The sequence below is a fragment of the Myotis nattereri genome, assembly GCF_964212035.1.
Source record: "Myotis nattereri genome assembly, chromosome: 11".
NCBI lineage: Eukaryota > Metazoa > Chordata > Mammalia > Chiroptera > Vespertilionidae > Myotis > Myotis nattereri.
In genome coordinates this window covers 35,732,936-35,749,066 of record NC_138086.1, presented here as the reverse complement: position 1 = coordinate 35,749,066, position 16,131 = coordinate 35,732,936, and the positions used below count along the sequence as shown (strand labels likewise).

Genomic DNA, 16,131 nt, shown 5'->3' with positions numbered 1-16,131 from the left:
TCCTGGACTAGACTTCCTTCTGCACTTTATGAAGGTCCCCAGGTAATCTCCGACTCCACTTGGTTGGTATTTTCTCTTTTAAGAAGATGGAAACTGATCCAGGATGGGGGCCACGTCCCGGTTTTCTCTGTGAAGGCTGGTAGGTTGAATTAGATTCCTGGAGCTGATTCTGAAATAGGTTAGAATCTGTTTCACCCAGTATTCCTCTCGGTTCCAAGTGTGCTCCACACCAGGAACTCTTAGAACCAACAGAACAAGCCCCACTCTCTTTTGCAAAGAATTCAGAGCCATCCCTTGGAAAATTCAGTGAGAAACCCAATTATGGGGATTCAATTTACAGAAGAAAGTCCCTCCTGTATCTGGGATCCTGTCACTTCTGCAGAGTGCCAAGTTCAGGGAAGGGTCAGGCCCCCAGGAAGGGAACAAAGAGGAGGCAAGGCTCACCCAGCCAGACAGATGTCCTCTGAGGGAGGCGATGGTTCCTCTGCATACAGGTGAGGAAGTCAGTCACACGCACACAAATGCCAGATCTATGGTAAGAGAGAAGCACCTTTTCCCCCTAAACTGTAACCAATTTTACTTCCCATTTCCACCGTGAATTTTCAGCCAGAGTTGCATGGCCAAGTTATCCAAAAGAGCGGATTCTTCCTGGGAGTTGTCCATTTGTCCTAATTGTCTAAAGGCACTCTGGGCCCTAGCCGGTTTGGATCAGTGGATAGAGTGTCGGCCTGGGGACTGAGGAGTCCCAGGTTCGATTCCAGTCAAGGGCATGTACCTTGGTTCCAGGCACATCCCCAGTAGGAGGTGTGCAGGAGGCAGCTGATTGATGCTTCTCTCTCATCGATGTTTCTGACTCTCTATCCCTCTCCCTTCCTCTCTGTAAAAAATCAATAAAATATACTAAAAAAAATAAAAAATAAAGGCACTCTGGGGCCTGGGAGACCAAAGCGAAGGCTCCATCCTCTCACCTCTGCTGCCTTTGAGATTGCAACTGCCCTCAGATGTGCCCAGAGGCTCCATCCTTTAATGGAAATCAGCCTAGATTTTGATCCTGAAAATTTCACTATTTCTGCTTATTCTCAAAGCTATTCCTGCTTTTCAGTCAGTAGTAGCCCACGGCAATAGCAGCAGACACTGGGACATTAAGAAAAAAATAGCAGTTAATGGTTTCTACACATCATCCTATTTTTTTCCTGTCTTCTACTATCAACCAGTAAAAAGTGTCTATAGGTATAAGTAAAAACAAAACAAAATAGACACACACAAAAACAGAAGCCACCAACTTTCTGCCATTGGCCCCTCATCATACAGTTGCAGGCTTTCTATCAGGGTTTCCAGATGGTCGCTCTCACCATGGGGTTAGATGAAGACCTCATTACTGCATTGCTCAGCTGTTGACAGGCAGGGACACAGGTCAGAGTTCCAGGTCAAATCTCCCACTTTAGGTCTCAACATTCATTTGGCCACTAAAGATGAGGCTCATATGAACTCTCTCTCCGTGTGCTCTGCCATAAACCATCTGGGAGATCCTGCCTGGTCACTTAACCTGCACAGACCCAAGTTCGCTGCCTGTGAAGTGAGAAGTTGGAACTGCTTGATCTCTATGGCTTTAGGACATTGTGATTCTCTGTTCCTGCTTTTAGCTATACTTGAGGCAAGTAGGCACAGCTACATTTTGTGGGAAGGAATGGGGAAAGGAAAAGAAATTATTACTGAGGATGATGAAATTTTATCCATTCCAGGACTGGCTCTGCAACCACACAGGCCTTCTGGCCCCACCTCTGAAACTGATGGGCAAACCACCTAGTAATCCTGTTCCTACTTCTGCATTGGTACACTCAAGTCAAAGAGGTCACCGCATGCAGCTGTACATAAAGTCCTGGGCCCTTTCCCTTTTGACAAGCCAACTATCTGCCCTTCTCTGGAGCCCAGGGAATGTCCTCTTCTCCACAATCAAAATCATTCCTGAGCCCAGGCGGGTGGCCGCCCCTCTATCCTTATCCCGTCCTTGCTGGCCGCACTGAGTGTGCTTCACAGATGCTCTCGGGAAGATGGTGTGGCCTCTGTGTGACGCTGGGCACACCCTCTGGAGGAGGACAGTCATTTGCAGCCCTCTGGGAATGTCTTCTCTGTGTAGCAATGCTGTGTGGATACAATCATGGCCTGTCTTTCTTGGTAAGGGAACTGCTTGTTATGGTTCTAGTTTGTAAAGTCTTGCAGTAAAGACAACATGGCCCTTAGCACAGGGGTCCTCAAACTACGGCCCGCGGGCCAATTGCAAATACAAATATTGTATTTGTTCCAGTTTTGGTTTTTGACTTCAAAATAAGATATGTGCAGTGCGCATAGGAATTTGTTCATAGTTTTTTTTTTTTTAATCTGTAGTCCGGCCCTCCAACGGTCTGAGGGACAGTGAACTGGCCCCCTGTTTAAAAGTTTGAGGACCCCTGCCCTAGCACCTAATATTATATTCCCAAAGAACCAGTGTCCACTTTCATTTGGATAAAACGCCATTCCATCTCTACTTTTTTATGCCTGGCTTTGCCTCTGCTGAAGGTTCCTGAACTGAATGTGGTATCTGCCTCACTTTCTCTCTGGGCCTCTCAGCGTCAGCCCGGCAGCTCTAAGAGACTGAATTGGCATCGAAACCTCCAGCATGGCTCACATGCTCTGCTTTCTGCCTGGGCAGCCAGGGCAGGTTGCTGGCAGGGACTCAGAAATCCTTGAGTAACACATTTTTCCCGATTTATTTCTACCCAGGTGTATGGCAAACACATGCTTTCATAGTGAACTTGCTCCTAACTAATTGCTTCAAGTCCCTGTATCCCTACAGGAGATATGGGAAATCTTTACCTCATATGGCTAAGAATAGAGCAATTATCTAGCAAATACTTTACTTCTATAATTAATTATACACACCATATATAGTCTGAATAACCAAATGTGTCTTTTGTGAACTAATTCCATAAAAGTTGAGTCACCCCTTCCAAGAATGATTATATATTTAAATTTGAAAATAGTTTCTACTCTATCAGTGATTTTGAACCTCTAAATAGTTCTTTTGTGTTTTTCTAGGTGTGGACACGTGATTTAAGAGGGGATTTGTAATTTTACTGCATTTTTTTTTTTATCATAGTTAACCATCCATCACCAGTCACACTTTTAGCTTCATTTAGAATGGAGGTTTCCATTTGAAAGTATTTGAAAAAGAAAAAGGCATTTCACAGCACTATGTAGGAAATGCAGCAGACTTGAGTGGAACTCAATGATTTTCTTTAGCATTTTGATTATATAGGCCTACGAGTTCAGATGAATCAAAGTAAAAATGAGAGTCAGCAGGCATGATGAAATGAACCGAAACCACCGAAACGCTTGGTCGGAGCCCACAAAAATTGTTTCATTCTCTGAGACCGGGGGACAGTACCGGGACCGAATTCAAGAGACAGCTTCAGGGGCTGTCATCACTCAACAGCTCAAACAGAGAGAGACATTGTTCAATAGTGGATTTAGGTTTTTAAACTGCAGCTTTGCATAGACGTCAGTAAATGACAGTAAGCTAATTTCCATAAACAACAGATAAATGCAACACACCACTTTTTAAATGATAAAAACTGGACTTTATTCCCCACAACATTCATGCTGTATAGATAAATGGACGTGAGTGGGTGTGAGGGGTGCTGGCATAAAACCCAAGTGACATTTTTTTAAACCAACCTGATCAGCAATTGACTCCTGGAAGACAGTGGAATCAGGGAAACAACCCTGCCCCGTGTGGAGAGAGCTGCGTATGCTCTCTGCAGTCATTCCTCCTGGAGCCTTCTGGAGTCTGCACGGGTATGCAGAAATTTGTTGTGTAAATGACATTTTAAAAGAAATACTTGGTTCATTTGTAAACAGAGAGGCTAATATTTACCTTATGCACCTCAGGGGTGGATGCTGTCTATCCAAGGAAACCATACATTTGTAAATACTGGAAAATGCTATGATATGGAGCACCCATCATTAGTGTATCCATGTTAGAGCATCTGTAAAGTGAAGGTGGGCATTGAAACTGCTGACTGCTACTTGGCAATTCAGGTATGAGGTATAACATTCTCAGCTGTCTGCAGAAAAGGAAGTCTCTCTCTCTCTCTCTCTCTTTCTCGTTCTCTCTCTCAGACACAAAAGTATTTTACTAATTACAATTAAATATTGGCTGTGCTTTTATTTTCACAGAGTATCAGGTAAAACACAGATCAAATCTCTGAAGCTGAGCATTATGAGAATACTGAAACCGTGTAGTGTCCATGAATCAGACAGCTCTTTGTCTTATCAACTGTCCTCAAAATGCCTATAAGAACAAAAGCCTTGGGAACGAAATGCAAATGTGCTGCCCATCATACTTTACCTGTCCTCTCTTTCTAAACATAAAGACTACCTAAAATATACTGGTTATCACTTCTTTCTTGAGTATCAATTGCAATAATTTTACATTGCAGAATCTAATACTAAATCATAAAACATTTTGTGTTTTCCAATATTTTTTCATGTATATTTCTTAAAATGTGGTTTGAACTTCTTTCTCTTTTCTTTTTAGCAGAAAATTTTTTAAATTTTATTTTTTATTAATTTCTTTTAACACTCAATATTATTTTGTACTAGTTTTAGGTATATGGCATAGTGGTTAGGCAATCATATACTTTACAAAATGTTCCCCCTGGAATTTCCAGTACCCACCTGGTACCATACATTTAAAGTACTATACTGTGACTATTTTGTAACTACCAATCTGTACTTCTCAATCCCGTCACCTTTTTCACCCAGTCCTCCAACCTCCCTACCCTGACAGCATGGATGGACCTAGAAGATATGATGCTAAGTGAAATAAATGAGTCAGAGAAAGACAAACACTGCGTAGTTACCACTTATATGTGGAATCGAAGGAACAATATAAATAAACAAACACAACAGAAACAGACTCATAGATATAATGAACTTCTTTTTCTTATCCCCCAGAGTACCTAGTAAAGTACTAGAAAGACAGCAGACACATAATAAATTATTCCTGAGGACTGATTTAATTGATTAAGAGAAAACAAGCTACTCAACTGGTAATATACTCCCACATATACTATTTAACGTAGCTATCACCTTCACTTTAAGAACGGTAACAAAAGTTTGCAGAAGTGAGTTTTTTATAACTATACTGGGTTAATCAATTACTGAATGGAAACCCTTTCCTAATTCAAAGCTAACTTCAGAATTAGAACTGATAAGTGTGAAATATTTTACCTATATATAAATGAGTAATTGTGACATAAAGAAAATTATTTTCATTAGATAATATGTAAGAACCTGCCTGTTTTATTTATTATTATTATTATTTTTATTGATTTTAGAGAGAGAGGAAGGGAAAGAGGGAGGGTGGGAGAGATTGGGAGGGGAAGAGAGAGAGAGAGAGAGAGAGAGAGAGAGAGAGAGAGAGATGAGAAACAATGAATCATTTGCCTCTCACATGCCCTGCCCAGAGATTGAAGCTACAACCTAGTCATGTGCCCTGACTGGGAATTGAACCTCGACCTTTCAGTGCACAGAATGATGCTCTAACCAAATGAGCCAGATGGGCCAGGGCTGAGAGTGAAACTATACTCCATCTCTCAAAATTTCTGTTTAAAAATGCACATTTATTATTATTTTATGTCAATACTTTTTCTTAAACAGTTGAAACTAAATTCCTTATTGCACAGTTCTACTAAGCCAGACTAGACAAATGAAATATTGTTGCTTAATAAATGCATGATAAAGCTCTTTGGACCAGTCCCCATTTTATATGTAGTTCTTTCATTTTCTCCAGGTAAGAAGAGAAAAATCAGTTCCAATGCCATCTCTCTTTTGTATCAGGAACACTGCCTTGTTTAATTGCTGACAGCCTTGATTTACTAAGTAGTAAATAGTTAACATGAATCATTACATTCCTTAGGACATCTCTCTGAGTGGCCGCAATAGTTTATTGCATCGAGTAGGTCTGATTCTCCCTTGATTTATGGACGTGGTGATAATATTCCATCTCACAGAATGCTTTGCTAGGAGGGATCCAGATGCAAGCACTGAAATCTTTATGGCCACCCCAGGAAGAGCTGGGACGCAGGTGGTATTTTCATTGCCACAGCCAAGCAAACGGGGAGTTTGCCTGAAGTGTCCTGGAAAGTCAGTTATTCAGGGAACAGATCTAGGTCTCCTGATTCCTCACACACAATCACAAACACATAGAACTCCCAGGGGACAGACAAGAAGAGGGGGAAATGACATGCAGGATACTCCTTGCAGAATCCTCATAGCAAAATGTCACCCTTTTCCTCTGACAGCACGTGAAGCACACTGAAGAGTAAAAGACAACATAAAATCCTAATGGTGCCCTAATTAGGTGGGATCATCATTCTAACTCCCAGCCTCCCACAGTCGAAGCCAGCAGCCCCCAATTCCTCTCTGTGGTGCCAAATTCGGAAAGCTAGACATAGTGACAGAAAACATCTTTGGCTTACAAGGGACTATCAAGCTTTGATGATGATGAAATCTGATAGCAATAATGTCAAGCTTTACATGACCATAATCCAAGTTTACAGTGATACATGAAACCATAATGCTACTATTTATATCACCATCAACCCAGTTTATGGTGCTATCAATAGTCCTGCTAATGGCATTAACAGCAGCACTCAGTGGAATCACAGCTGTTGAGTGCTGCTTTTATGCTATTAGCATCATTGCTATTTACATATCACCATAAACTTAGGTAGTCAAAGTTGTTAGATATGAATGTACAAGGAAGATGGATATCCACATTTTATGCCCTGATCTAGGCTCCTTGGACTGAAGACTTTATGCTGTCTCCTCTTCCATGTGTTACGTTCTACCTAGCTCTTCACTGGACTGTTTGCATTGTCGGATGTTTCTGTAGGAGTGAGAGAAGAGCAGTCTGTTTTCTGCCATGCTCTGATTTTTTGAGAAACACTATATAAAATTGCCAAGAAAGTGAAAGCCCCAACTGCTGGGCAAACTTACTGTCTCCTTGGCAGCGCAGGGGGCCCACACTCAGTTTTGCTTCTGAGCCTGGCCGGTTGGTGTCTCCAACCACCACCTGGTTCACCGGCAGGTGATCTTTGTAGGATAAGAAACCAGCATCCTTCCTCCTAAATCACATGGAAAGAGAAAAGCATCAGGAGGTTGAGTCAGAAACATGTATTTTCTGATCATCGCATAGGCTGTCTAATAATTGACCACATTCCGATAAATGTTCAGAAGTTCACCAAGTAGAACCACAGTAAGAGAGTGGTTTTCTCTCTTCCATCTGGTGATGTCACAGTGCATTGCTCAGAAGCAACTGTGACATTTTCACCTTCTGGAAAACAGAAGTGACACCCCAGTTTCCAGAGTCACAACCAATATGCTGCATGTTATTCTGGGTCGAGAGCAGAGGACCATGCTGCTTGAAGAATACAACAGGCAGAGTTTGCTGTTGTCATGGAATCAAAAGTTCAAGAAAGTCAACCTTATCTCTTACATAATACATAAAAAAAAATTCATTTAAAACAAAGCACTGCTTGGTCTACTTAATTGCTTTGAAGTAGTTGCTTCCCAGGCTTTCTTTCCTGCTGTGCATTAGCTAAATAAGGGACACGTTTTTTTGTCCCTTTATCTCTTGTTGTTTATTTTAACAACTGAGTTATGGGAAGTTTCCAACACAAAGCTGGTGCCCACTAAGTATCTATTTCCAATATAATGAGGAGTGGAGCTTCAGTTTGGTTTTCCTCTTAGATTCCTTCTCCTGTTTACTATATACTTACCTTGTTTCAGGTCTCCTAACTCTATCCCATACCTTCCCTAAATTAGGGAAGAGAACAAGGCTAGTTGCAAAGCACTGATCCTGGGATGGAGCACAGACATCCAGGAGACATTCTTGGGAATGGACCCCAGGTAAATTAATGTACAGCACAGATTTCATTCACCTTACTAGGAAATCCCTGCCGCTACATCCTCTATGGTGCTGCTGAGATTGAGGGATCCCCTCATTTAAGGCTGGATGGATGGTAGGTACAAATTAGTATAAAGTCATTCCAAAAATTTACCTTTTCGCATGCTTTATTGCACTGTTCAGTCTGCATGTAAATAACGATTTTGAAATTGTACATACAGCTGATCACAGAAAAATGAAAGATAGCTTCATAATTAGGTTAGATATTCACTATTTACATTTCTTGGTAAATAATGCAGAGAATTGCGGTGAACCAACTTGGAAGCCTGCCCTTTAAATGCTATGCTGTTAGAAGCTGTTATTTATCCCTCTGACCTTCTAGAATGTCAGAGAACACACGCTCCCTCATGTATCAGTACACATAGAAACCCAGGAAAGAGTCACAGAATTTAGCCAGTGGTACTCAAACAAAAGTATTTTACAGTGCCTTAAGTATTTCATTGCTTTCAACTTTCCAAAATAAAGGTTATTTTAAAATTGTTTATGCGCCCTAACTGTGGCTCAGTTGGTTGGCACATTGTCTCATACATCAAGAGGTGGTAGGTTCAATTTCTGGTCAGGGCACATGCTTAGGTTGTGGGTTTGATCCCTGGGAGGCAATCTATCAATGTTAATCTCTCACATTGATGTTTCTCTCCCTTTCTCTCTCTCTCTAAACACACACACACACACACACACACACACACACAAAACAAACAAACAAAAACACTCTATCAAATCATAAGTAAGGCCACCCAGAAAGCACTGTGATTCTTACTGACACTGTAGCTAAAATGACCAGACCTCAAATATCTCAGTGGAATCTTTTGCAAACCCAACTTCTTCTATTTAAACTTCCATCAATTAAAATCATGTCAGAGAAGGAACAAAGCCTTTCACTTTAAAGATGATACTTAATGCTTCTTGAAGGAACAAAACAAATGAACATACCCTTTAACAACATACTGCAATCTGACAACCGACTAGAAATGATGTTGTGTACTCACTCCTATGGAACTTCAGCCTGAGATTCTCTACAAGTTCATTATCACTAAGATTTACATGACTCTAAACCAGGTGTGGGCAAACTTTTTGACTCGAGGGCCACAATGGGTTCTTAAACTGGACCGGAGGGCTGGAACAAAGGCATGGATGGAGTGTTTGTGTGAACGAATATAAATTCAAAGTAAACATCATTACATAAAAGGGTATGGTCTTTTTTTTTTTTTTAGTTTTATTCATTTCAAACGGGCCGGATCTGGCCCGCGGGCCGTAGTTTGCCCATGGCTGCTCTAAACCACGGTTTCACAAAGTCCTGAGAACCATTTATCTTGTTGTCCCTACTCTTATGGCCCATGAGCTAAGCATGATTTTTACATTTTAAAAGGTTGAAAAAAATCAAGAGCAGAATAATATTTTGTCATGTGAAAATTGTATGAAATTGAAAGTCAGTGCCCATAAAAATGTTTTAATGAAATATAGCCACAACATACATTGTCAACATGCCTCCAGTTGAGTACTTGTGACACAGATTATATGGCTCTCTCTCAAAGCCTAAAATGTTTATTATCTGGTCCTTTATCTAAAAAGGTTGTCAACTCCTGCTCTAAATAACCACTCTCCATCTCATTCCTTTGGGGATTTATTGAGGAAATATTACACAAATATTCCACTAATTATCGTGGTAGGAAACTGTCATATTAGAGACAGCAGATTATCTCTGAGGTGGGGAAAGAAACATTTAAACCACATTTATTTAATCCAACACTCAGAAATAACTTAAGCTTATTAATAAGTAACTTTTCTATTGGTTTTGTACTCTGTGACAGGCAGCCACATGTCACTTTTGGTACAATACATGTCTATTCTGAAAGAAAACTGGGTGCTCTACAGCCTGCCTTCAGAAGATTCTCATTATTTAGCTGTCCTAGGAACTAGATGATGGTATGGCTATACTAATCTTCTATGTATATAAAAGGCTAATATGCTAAGTGTCCAACCAGTAACTATGATGCGCAATAACCACTAGAGGGCAGATGCTCAATGCAGGAGCTGTTGTGACGTGCACTGGCTATTTACAGAGAAATGGCACCACGGACCTGGTGCCCACAAAGCAACACTCAGCTTCCCCCAAGTGGGACACAGGCCCCACCACCACCCAGGAGCAACACCCCACCAAATCGCTGCCGATGCTGCCGAGACCCCATGGCGCAAACTATGGCCCACAGCCCAGCCCAGCCCAGCAACCATGGCTGTGGGTGCCAGGTAGCAAGGCCTTGCTTCCTATCCCTAGTGACTAGTCTTGTAGTTTCTTCAGCTCAGGAACATGACTTGCTTTACAGCCAGGTGGAAACATTTTACACTATAACCAAATGTCTGTGAAACGTTTTCCCATGCCTCATCTCATTTGATCCTCACAGAAGTCCTGGAGCAGCTAGATAGGAGACTCAGTAGAATCCTATTTTCTTTTCATTAGCCAGAAAATGGAGATTTAGAAGCTTGACCCGAATGAAAAGAAGAAATGGTGGACCTTGAAAATGACTTCAGGTTTTCTCACTGTGCAGAATATAGTCAAACACTGCTGCAGTTAAATATTCTACCCTTTGTTCTCCCAGCATGATCTACAATAATCTGCTTCGTGTTGATATTTACTGCTGTGTTGCTGACAATTACCTGAGGGAGGAGTTGAGGGGCTTCACAGGGCTGGAAAAAGTTTAGCTCAATCAGAAAGCAGGTCTAATTAAGCAAGTTTATTCTATATCTACAAAAGGCTAAGTTGACTTGTGCATGCGCAATATATATAAAGCTATCGCTAGTGCCAATTGCACACGTGTGTTTCAATCTGTCATTGTCGATCGTGAATTTGGTTGACACTTCTATTACAGAGAAAGGGCGAATAGTGATATTAAAATATTTCTTCTAATTAATTTCCTTTCAATGTGCACAAATTCGCGTACTGGGCCACTAGTACAGATAATAATGAACATAAACTGTAATTTTTAAAAAAAGATGGTATGGCGAATTTTTTTATTCTTATCCGAGGATATGTTTATTGATTTTAGAGAGATTTTAGAAAGGAGAGAGAGAGAAAGATGGAAACATTGATTGGCTTCCTCTGGTATGCATCCCGACCAGTGATCAAACCCACAACCTAGGCATGTGCCTGACCAGGAATTGAACTCACAAGCAACATTTTGGTGTATGGGATGATGCTCCAATTAACTGAGTTACCTGGCCATGGCAATGGTATGGCTAATTTTATAAAAGATCTTTTTAGGGGAGGCTAGGGGACTGTCTAGGGTGGGGGGATAAAATGGACACATATGTAATACCCTTTGTAATACTTTAAGCAATAAATTAAAAAAAAAAAGATCTTTGAATGGGAGACTCTCCATGATATTCTGTAATACACATAGAATCAGTATGTATTCTTTTGTGCCTGACTCCTTTTACTTGACCTTACATCTGTGAGATTCTTCCATGCTATTTATTTAAAAAATATTTTACATTAAAATTGTGCTTTTTAAAACAAATATTTTTTAAATGATGAGAGAGAGAGAGAGAGAGAGAGAGAGAGAGAGAGAGAGAGAAGAAGAAGAAGAAGAAGAAGAAGAAGAAGAAGAAAGAAAGAAAGAAAGAAAGAAAGAAAGAAAGAAAGAAAGAAAGAAAGAAAGAAAGAAAGGAAGGAAGGAATAGGGAGAGTGAGAAACATCAATTGGCTGCCTCCTGCATGCCCCCCTGAGCCCACAACCCAGGCATGTGCCCTGACGGGGAATTGAACCAGCAAAATCTCAGTGCATGGGATGATACTTAACCAACTGAGTTACATTGTCCCAGGGCAAAAATTATAGTATTTTATTTTTATAAAAGTGTAATACTACAGTATAATGAGAATGAACATTCTCCTGGTGTCTTTTGGGTTGGTTCTAGTGTTTTGCTATTGTGAACATGGCTGTTCTAAACATTCTTATTAATGTGTTACTTGTAAGGGCGCATTTATGTTGGGCATTAATCCCAAAGCAGAAATACTAGGTCATATAATTAGCTCTAGTATATACTTTCATTTACACATATGTTTAGCCTTAGTAGATACTTTCAAAAAATGTTCCCAAGAGGTTGTATCAACTGATATTTCCACCAGCAGTGTATGAGAATTCAGATCTCGGTTCATTTATGATGAGTGAGCAAGTAATTACTTTATATCAAAACTTGTGCTAATTAAAGAACATTTGAAAATAAATGTTGGAATTATATATTCCAATCATTATGAAACTGTATTGCCAAAATTGATATGTACACAGTTTTATAAAATTTGCATATCTACACACTTCCATAACTTATATATGTAATTTTAAAATCTTTATAATCCTCCTATCTAATAAAAGAGAAACATGGTAATTGGCGTACGACAGCTACCCTTCCCATTGGCTAATCAGCGAGATATGCAAATTAACTGCCAGCCAAGATGGCAGCGGGCAGCCAGGCAGCTTGAAACTAACATGAGGCTTGCTTGCTTCAGTGACGGAGGACTCCAACATTCCCCGCCTGCTGCTGCAGGCCTCTGAGCCTGCAGTTTAAGAAACATTGTAAGGAATATAGAAGCTAAACAAAACCCCAGAAACCTGCTTTCAGCTAGCCGGGATCTCAGAGCTGGAGTTGATACAGAGTTTTGATTGTAGAACCTAAACAAACCAGATACCTGCTTTCAGAAGAGGAGGCCTCAGAGCTGGAGCCAGAGCTAAAGCTGGCTCAGAATTAAAAAAAGAAAAAGAAAAAAAGGAGCAGTTGGGAGCTTCAGTCCCAGCCTGAAAACAGCCCTCAGCCCCTCACCCAGACAGGCCAGGCACCCCAGTGGAGATCCCCACTCTGAAGGGTGTGTGACCAGCTGCAAACAGACATCATCCCCTCACCCAGGCTGGCCAGGCACCCCAGTGGGGACCCCCACCCTGATGCAGGACACCCTTCAGAGCAAACCAGCCAACCCCCACCCATGCACCAGGCCTCTATTCTATATAGTAAAAGGGTAATATGCCTCCTGGCACCGGGATCAGCGTGACAGGGGGCAGCGCCCAAACCCCCTGATCGCCCTGCGGCTCTGTGTGTGACAGGGGGCGGGGCCACAACCTCTCTATGGGCCCTGCTCTGTTCCTGACAGGGGAAGGCGCCCCAAACCCGATCGGCCCTGCTCTGTGCCTGATAGGGGGGAGCTCCCCAACCCCCTGATCGGCCCTGCGGCTCTGTGTGTGACAGGGTGCGGTGCCCCAACCACCCCCCACCCCCACCCCATGGGCCCTGCTCTGTGTGTGATGGGGTAGAGCCATAACCTCCCCATTGGCCCTGCCCTAGGTGTGACAGTGGCAGCGCCCCAACCCCCTGATCCGCCCTGCTCTGTGTGTGACAGGGGGTGGTGCCCCAACTCCCCTATCAGCCCTACTCTGTGAGTGACAGGGGGCAGCGCCCCAACCCCCTGATGGGCCCTGCTCTGTGCGTGACAGGTGGTGGCGCCGCAAACTCCCCATCGACCCTGCCTTGAGTGTGACAGGGGGAGGTGCCCCAACCCCCCAATCGGCCCTACCCTGAGTGTGACTGAGGGTGGCATCACAACCTCCCGATCCGCCCTGCTTGGTGCACGATAGGGGGCGGCACCCCAACTCCCCAATCGGCCCTGCTCTGAGCCCGACCAGGGGCTGCACCTAGGGATTAGGCCTGCCCTCTGCCACCCGGGAGCAGGACTAAGCCAGCAGGTCGTTATCTCCCGATGGGTCCCAGACTGCGAGAGGGCACAGGCCGGGCTGAGGGACCCCCCCTCCCCCCAAGTGCACAAATTTTTGTGCACCGGGCCTCTAGTCATCTTATAAATGTAGAGTTCCAGTGGACTTTGGATTGTTTTTTATTTTTTAAATCTTCACCAGAGGATATTTTTTCTAATGATTTCTAGAGAAGTGGTAGAGAGGGAGGAGGGGGAGAGAGAGAAATATCCACGTGAGATAGACACATGGAATGGTTGCCTCCCGCATCCTCCCTACCAGGGCTGGGGAACCTGCAACCAAGGTACATGCCCTTGACTGGGAATTGAACTTGAGGCCTGTCAGTCCACAGGCCAATGCCCTAACTATTGAGGAAAACTGGCCAGGGCTGGACTTGTTTTTTAATAGAAAAATTGGTCACTATTCAATTATTTTGCAAACGGAAATGATTAACATCAGAGATGATAGAAATTTACAAGGCACAATTTATGAAAACCTTTGCATTTCTGATCAATGAAACTGAAAAATCAACATGATTCATTAGGTAGACTCAATAATGTACTTTTATTTAGTGTGATAATTACCTTTAGTTAACACTTTTGAATGTTAACTCTGATAGCCAATAAAATTAAGTATCAAAATGAACAAAACAGAGAGATAGATATTCAAATCGGTAATCCAAGTTATGTAAAATAATGTGTACTCAATCACTCTGTAGTTACTAAAAATTAGAGTAAAATGCATGCATAATTTCTATTAATATTTTAGAGAAAATATTGATTTCAACTTTGTTATTTTAAAAAATGTGAACTGATATATTATCTTTATACTTATTTTTGTGTGCTTGAAAAAATTTTAAGGATAGGGTAAAGATAAAAAAATAAAGAATAGTACTTAACTCATGTAAAATAATAATAATAGGCCATCAATCATTGAGAACCTACACATATTGGACTATTTCTTGAATATAACATCTAATCTGAAATCAATTCTTCCGTATAGGCACGCCTATCTTCATTTTATTGATGAGAAGGATGAGACTCAGAAAAGTTATCTTGACCAAGGTCATCTGCTCATAAGCGTAGAGTCTGGATTCAGATCTAGATTATCTGGATCCCAAATGAGGATTTTACACACACACACACACACACACACACACACACACACACACACAAGGGCAGGGGCAAAACAAAAAACTGAAAAACCACAATGTCAGTTAAACGCATTTGTCTTTTAATTTCAATTTATGATGAGGTGAAAGTATATCTTTTTAGATACACTTATGTTCCTGAAATGTCCAGGTTATTTATTTGTAGGTAGTAAATTTAAAGATATCTGTAAGGTTTTTTACTCACACAAATCCCTTCTTTAACTTTCGCTTTCTGTAAAAAAGGTCTAGAATAACCTCATCTCCAAATTAACCACTGATTTTAATAATATATTAAAGTTTATAGAAGTTTGCTGGTCAGCTAGGAGTTATAACACTTAGGTATTTCCAACCAAACCAAGAAAACAGAAAAAATAATTATCAGCTAAGAAAAAAAGATGAAGTTACTGCTGCAGTCATTTTTGATAAGAGATTTAAATAGTGTTCCAGAGATTTTAAAGTCATAAGCAATAGTGTGTGAAACTCACACAGCAGTGCACTGTGCTGGAAACAAATAGGTTGTGGAAACAAATTCATGGATGGCAATAAAGTGGTTGAACTAGTACAAAGTTTCTGATGTGATGCTACAGCAGAACCCACCACCCACTTCTAAAAAATGATGTGTGGGTGAAAAGAAAATAAACTGAGATCTAGAGAGGGACCCTTCACCACACCTGTAAGACCTCCATCTTAGCACCTGTGCAAAAATTATTTAACTAGCAATACAAGCCTTCCTTGAAAGTTATGATCTTTATAAATTGAGGTCAATCTAATTTAGGGAGATAATCAGTAACTACAGGAAGTCTCAAAAACATGTATACACACTTTAACAACTGATAGCTCAATTGATGTTTCTTTATTTTCACCCAGACTAAGCTTTGAACAAAGGAAATTCATTCTAAAACGCTACTGAAGGTTTGAAAACAGTTGAAGTACAAACACTATCTTTATAATTACTCAAAGTGTATATACATTTTGGGGGGAACACAGGGTGTAACAAAAACATACAGATTCTTTAACAGTTGATAACTAGATTTTCACTCCTTTTCAGATTTACTGATTTGAAATCCTGGGTGAAGCCACACTAAGCTGTGAACAAAGAAAATTTATCCACAAGACTTTTTTATGGGGATACATAAAAGATAAAGTTTATTGTTCAAAACCAGCAACAGTTAATGAATTGAGGGTGCACACATAACGAATGAAATGATTCTTGATGTTGGAGATACCTTTGCTTTGCATTATCA

At 41.2% G+C, this 16,131-nt stretch overlaps 1 protein-coding gene across 1 annotated transcript in view; it reads right to left on the bottom strand.

The window, feature by feature from the left end:
- CNTNAP2 (contactin associated protein 2) overlaps positions 1-16,131 on the bottom strand; it is a 1,809,641-nt gene that overhangs the window by 294,261 nt on the left and 1,499,249 nt on the right. Inside the window, exon 15 of the mRNA XM_081102720.1 lies at positions 7,042-7,169. Coding sequence (XP_080958846.1) covers positions 7,042-7,169 — 128 coding nt within the window. The remainder of the gene's footprint in view (positions 1-7,041; positions 7,170-16,131) is intronic.